Genomic DNA, 10,946 nt, shown 5'->3' with positions numbered 1-10,946 from the left:
TGCCCCACTGTAAGTCAGATATTACAAGAATATTCTATGAGTCTTGATTGTTGTATTACTGACTAGAACATATAAGAATCTCGTTAAATGATTCTATATCTTTTCCATATGGGCAAGTGGTGATGCAGCCAGTCAAGATGCTCTCAATGGTGCAGCTGTATAATGAGGATCTTAGGGCCCTGAGAGCTGAATAACTTTTACTGTTTCACATTCAAGCTTCAAGGTGAAGTTCAGCTTTTTTCTTCTTTCCTCGAAAAGGAATCTACCTTCAGTATCTATGTAGCCACAATTATGACAAACAGCCAGACCACCTCCACAAATACTGCAAAAGACATCATGCAGTTTACTATAATGCAGTAACCCAAGGACGCCACCTTGAGGACTGTTTATGCATTTACATTAACACATGCAGGTGTCTATCTTTTGGAAAAATCAAGAAGAGAAGGCTATGTAAGACTGAAGTAGGAAACGGAGCAAAGGAGTCTGTCCTTGGCTTTTGTTTTTCTGAGTGAATGAGTGGCTAAGAGACCTGTGTGTGTGTGTGTGTGTGTGTGTGTGTGTGTGTGTGTGTGTGTGTGTGTGTGTGTGTGTGTGTGTGTGTGTGTGTGTGTGTGTGTGTGTGTGTGTGTGTGTGTGTGTGTGTGTGTGTGTGTGTGTGTGTGTGTGCGTGTGTGATCATGAGTATAAGGTTTGTGGGTCTTGATTTTGACACTGAATTATATGTGTAGGGTTGGTAGGATTTCATGTATAGTGTATGTCTGATTAACTGGTAGACTTAAGGGCTTTACTCTGAATGGAATGGCTGTTCTCCTTTCCATGACACACAGACGCGCGTGGCACGGCACACACACACACACACACACACACACACACACACACACACGCACACACACACACACACACACACACACACACACACACACACACACACACACACACACACACACACACACACACACACACACACACACACACACACACACACACACACACACACACACACACACAGCCCTCAGGTGTTTTCTTTGGTTCCACAGGAGAGGCATCAGCCCAAGTCAGGAAACATCTCAGCCTCCATTTGAAAACACAGGGCAAACACTTCCTCACACACAGGAACTCTCCTTCCTTCACACATAGGATTTACATATCGCTTGCCAGGTATCCAGACTGGTGCTGTATATGGAAATTGGAGGTGGACACTATTCATCTTAATTGTAATGCTCTTTCTCTGTCTTTAAATTGTCCTTATTGTCTCATCCCCCTATCCCTGACTCCCAGCCAGCTCCTCCCCCCAGCCCCATCCGAATATTCAGCAGCTAAAGCTCTGTGAAATCTCCATCACCGTGGAGACACGTACAATCCCAGTGTCCCGCCTTGTTCCAGATCCAGATATAGTGTTGGGGGGAGGTAGAGTTCTTAGAATGGTGTGGTGTCTGGAAAGCATATTGGGTCGAGGGGGAAGGTTTAGGTTAAACACGTCAGATTTAGGGGATCAAGAATGGTCTCCGAGGTGGTGTGTGTGTTTGTGTGTGTGTGTGTCTGGGATGTGGCACAAGGAGTGAGGAAACCAAGAGAGTATCTCACCCTCATTAGAATCTCACCATCCTCACTAGAACTCTAAGGAACAGATGATAAAGAGAATAAAGCAATTGATTCTGAGTCCCGTTTATTGTCAGTTACATCGACAATAATGAAAGGAAATCACATAAACTAATTTACAAAGTACTCATTAAAAACTCTTTAAAAGCAGCCTCGATTTGATTGTTAAGGCGGTGATGTCAAATACACCTAGGATTCTGTTATATTAAGGCATCAAGGTTACTGGAATTTCATGGTGGACTGGTCTACAAAGCGACACCCTGAGTACCTGGTTTCCAAAGTGTACTAAAACACGCTCATATTCATAACAGAAATAGCCTCCTATTCACCTTCATCCACTCACCTCTCGTACACACTCTCTTTCTCCTAGTCTATCACGCTCTCTCTCTCTCACACACACATTCTACCTCTGCTCCTCTCACTCCAGTCCACCACACAGTAAGTGCTTTATTGTCAGGCAGAAGATGATCATTTCAATCAATGCTTAACTGTGCAATAAACATCCCTTTAGTTTAATATATATATTATATATAATATACAGTCATATCTAACTGACAGGAAACAGTCCACCTATATAAATGGTTCATTTTCTTCCCCTCGTGTGTTAAACTGTGGAATACCGCAGGGCTGCTGCCTTGGGCCACTTCTTTATTTAATATATACCAACGACCTTCCCTATGCCTTAGCTGAAACTCAAGCTACTATATTTGCAGATGATACTACAATTTATGCAGCAAGCTTTACAAGGAGATTTGGGGAATATCAGGGAGTGGGTTTGCCCAAAAAAACTTGTTTTAAACACCAAGAAAACCAATGCTATAGGAAATGGCCAAAACAGCATGGGATACAATTAAGTTTGGGAGGAGTACAAATTGAAGAAGTGGCAAAAACCAAACTATTGGGAGTGCAGCTAGACAACTGCTTATCATGGTTGTCTCAAATAACTAATCTATGTAAAAAAAAAACATTAAAACAGCATGCATAATCAGAAGGATAGCTAAATATTTACCAGGAAAAATGATTCAGCAAAAAACACAAGCGTTAACTGAGAGTCAGGTGAACTACTGTTCTGTGGTCTGGGGAAATGCATCATCAAGTGAAGGTAGGAGGCTGCAGAATGCACAGAACAAAGCAGCAAGAATTGTTTTAAGGTGGAGATATGGTTCTTCTGTTACAGTCATGCGCAATGTTCTTGGTTGTTCATCAATCGACAAGGTAATTGAAAAAAAGCATGTTATTTTTAAGCATGTTATTTCATAATATACATCATTTAAAATGGCCAAGTTCTATTCACAACGTTATTCAGCTGTTAAGAGACACACATTCCGTAAATACTAGGAATAGATTGTCCACCACAAAATATCATTTCGATTTAGAGCATTAAAGAAATTGAATAAATTAACTGAGCAAACCAGAAACCTTTCAATATATAAATTTAAACATTATTTTAAAATTATTTAAATATAATACATAGAAATGTTGTGGGACTATAGTAGATGAAGAATCAATATTTTTTAGATTGAGTATTTATTGGGTCATTATGTTAGTATATTATGTATGTTTGTAATAGTGTGTTATATGTGAAAATGTGTTTGTATTATAAATTGTATTTTAATGTTTAAGGACTCTTGGAAGATTAGTCCAAATGGGGACTAAAAGAGATCCAAATAGAATCAACTCAAAATCAAATCAAATATGTTAAACAAACCCGGCAAACAGCCCTGACTGGACTCTTGGACACTCACTCTTGCCCAACGAATAAATTACTCCCGTCAATGAGTCTCAGTTTATTGGCTGGTGGATTAGCCAACTTTTTCAATCTCCTTTGATTGGCAGGTTGTTAGTGGTGAGTGACCGTCACACTGTGGTGGGCGGGCTCTCTCACAGATTGGTCCTATCCCCTTGCACCAGACGGCCCCTTACAGCCCAGGTATCCTATACCACACACAAAACAGACAGTGTTACACACAACACACTGTTACCCACAGTTTATTAACAATGTGTTTGATGTATACTGTATCACTCCTGCAGAGATGTGATGTACCTCAAATGTGACGTCATTAACAGCGTATTTCCTTGCTGCGATCTCTTTCACCTCCTGGCCTATGTTCTCCTGGGTGGTTCCCCTCACGTCAATGTAATAGCAGTCAGCACTGGCATAGTGGCAGGAGATGGCCTACACACACACACACACACACACACACACACACACACACACACACACACACACACACACACACACACACACACACACACACACACACACACACACACACACACACACACACACACACACACACACACACACACACACTTCCATGATTTCGGGATCCTAGAATGGTAAGGTATCTATGGCTTCCAGAGTGTTTTTCAGTGTTGAGTGTGATACCTTGCGGAAGCCCTGCGTCTGGTTCATTCCAGATCCATGGATCAATAGAGGGTGGAAGAACACTGTGTCTCCTTTCTCCATTTCCAGGTGCACCCTGGGATGATTGGGGTCATGGTCACGGACACCGTGGTACATCTTATTGACCCCACCCTGAGGAAAAGAAAAGGGAAGTGATGTCACAAGATCTAGTGGGGGTAGTCGTGCTTGTTGAGGATGCAGGTGTGTGTGTATCACCTCCCACTCTGGGTAGTCGTGTTCTTTGAGGGTCCCGTGGTGAGAACCAGGAAGGACCACCAGACAGCCGTTCTGGCGGTGAATCTTCTCCATGGCGGTCCAGGAACAGACAATACGGTCCGCCGGACGGAATGGAAAATAATGCAGGTCCTGGTGCATGGGGTGGCGAGATGTCTTATTACCTGAGATAGATCACACACACAAATAAACATACATTACATGGACAGGCTCTCTGTTTTCACTCTCTAGAACAGGGGTGGGCAACTCCAGTCCTCGATGCCCTGATTGGTATCACACTTTCTCCATCCCTAGCAAACACAGCTGATTCATCAAAATGCATTCTAAACTGAAGATCATGATTAGGTGATTGGAGTCAGGTGTGTTAGCTGGGGCAGAACTGTGACACCAGTCAGGCCCTCGAGGACTGGAATTGCCCATCCCTGCTCTAGAAGGTTTGTCTATGTGTGTCTTTTTGGATAGGGGTCAGTGTTAGAGGTTGAGGGTGAGGGGTTAGAGGTTAGATATGGGTCACACTGTTCTGTACCTGTGTCTGGGGGCTTGTTGATCAGCATGGTGTGCATGGCCATGATGTTGGGACCAGTGAAACACTCCACATAATTCAGGATCTGAGAAAGACAAAGACAAGTGAAATAATAAAAACTAGATGTGGAAAAAAATAAGAAAAAAAGGAAAGAAAGACTGTAAGAAGAACGTGTGTGTTCTGAGCTTATGTGTGCGCTTGAGAGTGTGTGCGTGTGTGTGTGCATGAATGCGTCCGTGTCAGCCTGATCACTAGAAATAGACTTTGATTTCGGATGTTTGAAAAGGTCCTGAGAACGTGGATATCTATGCCTTCCTAAGCGCTCACCAAAAAATTAAATAAAAACGATTGCCTGGCACGAACTCGTGATGCTCGGAGACGAAGCGCTCTGCCCATACCACGGCGATACGGCAGTTCCCAATGCTCTAGCAAAAATAGATGTTCATCCAAAAGACGTCGAATTTCGATGGGAAACTATGAGATCTTGATGCAGCCCACCTGCGTGGGTCCGTGGGTGTGTGTCCATACAGTGTGTGTACCTGAGGCAGGCTACAGTAGCGGAATAACTCAGGCTCTTCTTGGAAGTCCTGCAGCTTGGAGATGGCCTTCTGGTTAGGGACGAACTCTGACTTGACGATGGACACGTCCCTCATCACCACCAGTCCCGGGACCTGCACCTCCCGACGGCATATCCGCTCAAACGCCACCCTGCCTCACACACACACACACACACACACACACACACACACACACACACACACACACACACACACACACACACACACACACACACACACACACACACACACACACACACACAAACAGTCCTTGTTCAGTGTAGCATCACTAATTAAGCCCAGCTGTTAAAGCCATGTGTCTCTGGTACAGAGGAGCAGTGTTCTGGAGTTCTACTGGTGAACCATGCTGCATGTGGGGTCAAAGACAGGGGACATATTGAAGCGCTGGTGGAGACAGTCAAGTGATCTTCAGGCATTCTTCTCTTCTGTGGTCTCTTTTGTACTTTCATCGTGGCGCATTCTTACATTAGACGCCTGTTTTTTGTTTATCTAGAGTTATCCTTTCAGTAACATCTGAGACCTTTCTGTTGTCTCGCTCATGGTGTTGTGGTCTTACCTGAATCTGTCAATGTCCTCCCCAGACACCAGGCCCTTGATAAGGAGGAACCCATCCTCCTCATAGGAGATTCTCTGCTCAGTGCTCAACAGATCATTGTCAAAGGAATACCTGGATACAGCAAGTGAATAACAGTGTGATAAACGCTTATTAGACTCTGTGCCTGACAGTGTGATAAACGCTTAATAGACTCTGTGCCTGAGTGTGATAAACGCTTATTAGACTCTGTGCCTGACAGTGTGATAAACGTTTATTAGACTCTGTGCCAGACAGTGATAAACACTTATTAGACCCTGTGCCTGACAGTGTGATAAACGTTTATTAGACTCTGTGCCTGACAGTGATAAACACTTATTAGACCCTGTGCCTGACAGTGTGATAAACACTTATTAGACTCTGTACCTGATAGTGTGATAAGCACTTATTAGACTCTGTGCCTGATAGTGATAAACACTTATTAGACTCTGTACCTGATAGTGTGATAAACACTTATTAGACTCTGTGCCTGACAGTGATAAACACTTATTAGACCCTGTGCCTGACAGTGTGATAAACACTTATTAGACTCTGTACCTGATAGTGTGATAAACACTTATTAGACTCTGTGCCTGATAGTGTGATAAACACTTATTAGACTCTGTGCCTGATAGTGTGATAAACACTTATTAGACTCTGTGCCTGACAGTGTGATAAACACTTATTAGACCCTGTGCCTGACAGTGTGATAGACACTTATTAGACTCTGTGCCTGACAGTGTGATAAACACTTATTAGACTCTGTGCCTGATAGTGTGATAAGCACTTATTAGACTCTGTGCCTGACAGTGTGATAAACACTTATTAGACTCTGTGCCTTTCAGTGTGATAAACACTTATTAGACTCTGTGCCTGACAGTGTGATAAACACTTATTAGACTCTGTGCCTGACAGTGTGATACACACTTATTAGACTATGTGCATGACAGTGTGATAAACACTTATTAGACTCTGTGCCTGACAGTGTGATAAACACTTATTAGACTCTGTGCCTGACAGTGTGATAAACACTTATTAGACTCTGTACCTGACAGTGATAAACACTTATTAGACTCTGTGCCTGATAGTGTGATAAGCACTTATTAGACTCTGTGCCTGACAGTGTGATAAACAATTATTAGACTCTGTGCCTGACAGTGTGATAAACACTCTGTGCCTGACAGTGTGATAAACACTTATTAGACTCTGTGCCTGACAGTGGGATAAACACTTATTAGACTCTGTGCCTGAGTGTGATACACGTTTATTAGACTCTGTGCCTGACAGTGTGATAAACACTTATTAGACCCTGTGCCTGACAGTGTGATAAACACTTATTAGACTCTGTGCCTGATAGTGTGATAAACACTTATTAGACTCTGTGCCTGATAAACAGTGTGCCTGATGTGAAAACACTTATTAGACTCTGTGCCTGACAGTGTGATAAACACTTATTAGACTCTGTGCCTGACAGTGTGATAAACACTTATTAGACTCTGTGCCTGACAGTGTGATAAACACTTATTAGACTCTGTGCCTGACAGTGTGATAAACACTTATTAGACTCTGTGCCTGACAGTGTGATAAACACTTATTAGACTCTGTGCCTGACAGTGTGATAAACACTTATTAGTCTGTGCCTGACAGTGTGATAAACACTTATTAGACTCTGTGCCTGACAGTGTGATAAACACTTATTAGACTCTGTGCCTGACAGTGTGATAAACACTTATTAGACTCTGTGCCTGACAGTGTGATAAACACTTATTAGACTCTGTGCCTGACAGTGTGATAAACGCTTATTAGACTCTGTGCCTGACAGTGTGATAAACACTTATTAGACTCTGTGCCTGAGTGTGATACACGTTTATTAGACTCTGTGCCTGACAGTGTGATAAACACTTATTAGACTCTGTGCCTGACAGTGTGATAAACACTTATTGGACTCTGTGCCTGAGTGTGATAAACGTTTATTAGACTCTGTGCCTGACAGTGTGATAAACACTTATTAGACTCTGTGCCTGACAGTGTGATAAACACTTATTAGACTCTGTGCCTGACAGTGCGATAAACACTTATTAGACTCTGTGCCTGACAGTGTGATAAACACTTATTAGACTCTGTGCCTGACAGTGATAAACACTTATTAGACTCTGTGCCTGATAGTGTGATAAACATTTATTAGACTCTGTGCCTGACAGTGTGATAAACACTTATTAGACCCTGTGCCTGACAGTGTGATAGACACTTATTACACTCTGTGCCTGATAGTGTGATAAGCACTTATTAGACTCTGTGCCTGAGTGAGAAAACGTTTATTAGACTCTGTGCCTGACAGTGTGATAAACACTTATTAGACTCTGTGCCTGACAGTGTGATAAACACTTATTAGACTATGTGCATGACAGTGTGATAAACACTTATTAGACTCTGTGCCTGACAGTGTGATAAACACTTATTAGACTCTGTGCCTGACAGTGTGATAAACACTTATTAGACTCTGTGCCTGATAGTGTGATAAACACTTATTAGACTCTGTGCCTGACAGTGTGATAAACACTTATTAGACTCTGTGCCTGATAGTGTGATAAACACTTATTAGACTCTGTGCCTGACAGTGTGATAAACACTTATTAGACTCTGTGCCTGACAGTGTGATAAACACTTATTAGACTATGTGCATGACAGTGTGATAAACACTTATTAGACTCTGTGCCTGACAGTGTGATAAACACTTATTAGACTCTGTGCCTGACAGTGTGATAAACACTTATTAGACTCTGTGCCTGACAGTGTGATAAACACTTATTAGACTCTGTGCCTGACAGTGATAAACACTTATTAGACTGTGCCCGACAGTGTGATAAACACTTATTAGACTCTGTGCACATGTTACAATGTGTTTAGAAACAGAGTGACGGCAACTCATAGTTGAATGAACTACTGAGAGGATCTCAGCATTGTGTAATGTGCACAGTAAGTAGGGCAAGGGTCAATACCTGTACTTTTAGACTGTCCTGATATAAGGCCATTGACATAGTCAAAAACAGCTCAAATAGGTGATTGATGTGTCACTTACCTCAGTGCTTGTGGTTGATAGTAGGTAACGTTTTGGCCAGAGGTAGATGCTTGCTTTATGCAATGAATTAAGGCCATACATGAATGATGTCTTATAACAAAATAGTTATTTGTAGCTATTACACATTTATGCAAAATATGTCATACCGTTAATTATAAGAATACATTTAATTGTGAATACCTATAACCTAATAGTTACACGCGCGCCGTTTACGCATACATAGCCTATAAGATAGTGTAGTCTTATATGGATAAATAAACACATTTACAGAAAATAAATACATTTTGCAATGTTGTAGTTCCACTCCCAATGTTCAGTTCGCTCTGAAAAGGCCGGATAATTTACTCATGCCCCGGCCTGTCCTGCGAAGCTGTACCGACGCGCAGTCCCTGAAAGTCGGTCAGAAATCCCAGCACCGCGCAGGCATGGAGAAACACACGACATTTACAGTAAAACACTTGAAAAGGATACAACAAAAGAAGATGGTCGATCGAGATGATTCACGACCACTTTCAGTCTGTCTGCCGCTCGAGACATCTTGCAAGAATATGTTTTATTCTGTATTCCCTTCGATGCGCAAACAGTCATATGCCCACTGTTATGTAGAGCTACAGTATGCTGCCGCTGTAATACTCTCCAAATAGGTCGAAGTCCACAAGCGAGAGTGACATTGACACACGTGCACTTTTGTTTCACTATTCTTGTGGGGTAAAAACAATTTGGTCCCATTCAATATTCTATTTCCCCTTACACCTAACCGTCACCCTAAACCTAACCCATAACCCTAACCCTTACCTTAACCCGCAAACCCCCTAAACCTAACCCATAACCCTAATGCTAACCCTATTTGTAACCCTAACCCTTTTGGTCCCCACAAGGATAGTAAAACCAAACACACACACACGCACACACACACACACTATGGATGGAAGCATTCCCTAATTTCAACCTGACCTCAGAGCTCATTTCAGTCATAGTGAACAACAACAACAACAAACAAGCAAACAAATATTTAGACACAAAACAATAAATACCACTCCTCAATCCCGTCAGATGGCAACCATCCGCATAAGCCCACAAGACATGAGAGAATAAAATAAAACAGAGCATCTTTGTGACAAATGTGCAAAACATGCAACAGATATAGCCTTATAACTGAATAAACTATTAGGGGACAGCGATCAACAGATATAGCCTTATAACTGAATAAACTATTAGGGGACAGAGATCAACAGATATAGCCTTATAACTGAATAAACTATTAGGGGACAGAGATCAAAAGATATAGCCTAATAACTGAATTAATTATTAGGGGACAGAGATCAACAGACACAGACTCAAAATGAGAATTAATTCCCTTAGCCTAAGTAGATCGAGTATCAAAAGTAAAAGTATAAATAATTTCAAATGACGTATTTTAAGCAAACCAGATCGCACAATTTTCTTATATTTTGAATTTATGGATAGCCAATGGCACACCAACACTCAGACATAATATACAAAGGAAGCATGTGTGTTTAGTGAGTCCGCCAGATGAGGCAATAAGGATGACCAGGGATGTTCTCTTGATATGTGCGTGAAAACAGATAATTTGACTGTCATGCTAAGCATTCAAAATATAACGAATAGATTTGAGTATCAGGGAAAATGTATGGAGTAAAAAGTGCATTATTTTCTTTAGGAATGTAGAGAAGTAAAAGTTGCCAAAAATATAAATAGTAAAGTAAAGTACAGATGCCCCCCCAAAAACGACTTAAGTAGTACTTAAAAGTATTTTTAGTAAGTAATTTGCACCACTGATTAATAGGCCTAGTTATCAGGGAATGTAGGCTATGATTTATCTAGGTCGTAGGCCTTCTGTAGGAGGCGCTACAAAACTACTCATTGAATGAAGGAAGGGCCATATTGGTGCTGCTAGGAGGCAGCCACCAATCGCATTCAGTTTATTTCTCCCC

The 10,946-nt window shown here is 41.8% G+C and overlaps 1 protein-coding gene across 1 annotated transcript; it reads right to left on the bottom strand.

Moving 5' to 3' along the window:
• Positions 1 to 1,649: 1,649 nt before the first annotated feature.
• LOC135514880 (phytanoyl-CoA dioxygenase, peroxisomal-like) lies at positions 1,650 to 9,630 on the bottom strand. Its single transcript, XM_064938555.1, has 9 exons — positions 9,463 to 9,630; positions 8,992 to 9,044; positions 5,898 to 6,008; positions 5,303 to 5,471; positions 4,767 to 4,848; positions 4,223 to 4,404; positions 3,989 to 4,138; positions 3,644 to 3,775; positions 1,650 to 3,534 (listed from the first exon to the last, which is right to left on the bottom strand). The coding sequence occupies exons 1-9, from the start codon at positions 9,577 to 9,579 to the stop codon at positions 3,481 to 3,483; spliced, it is 1,050 nt and encodes a 349-aa protein (XP_064794627.1). The 5' UTR covers positions 9,580 to 9,630; the 3' UTR covers positions 1,650 to 3,480.
• Between the last annotated feature and the right edge of the window lie 1,316 nt (positions 9,631 to 10,946).

This window comes from Oncorhynchus masou, chromosome 26 (genome assembly GCF_036934945.1).
Source record: "Oncorhynchus masou masou isolate Uvic2021 chromosome 26, UVic_Omas_1.1, whole genome shotgun sequence".
Classification (NCBI taxonomy): domain Eukaryota; kingdom Metazoa; phylum Chordata; class Actinopteri; order Salmoniformes; family Salmonidae; genus Oncorhynchus; species Oncorhynchus masou.
Note: the sequence above shows the minus strand (reverse complement) of the source record. Positions and strands in the feature narration are given on the sequence as shown.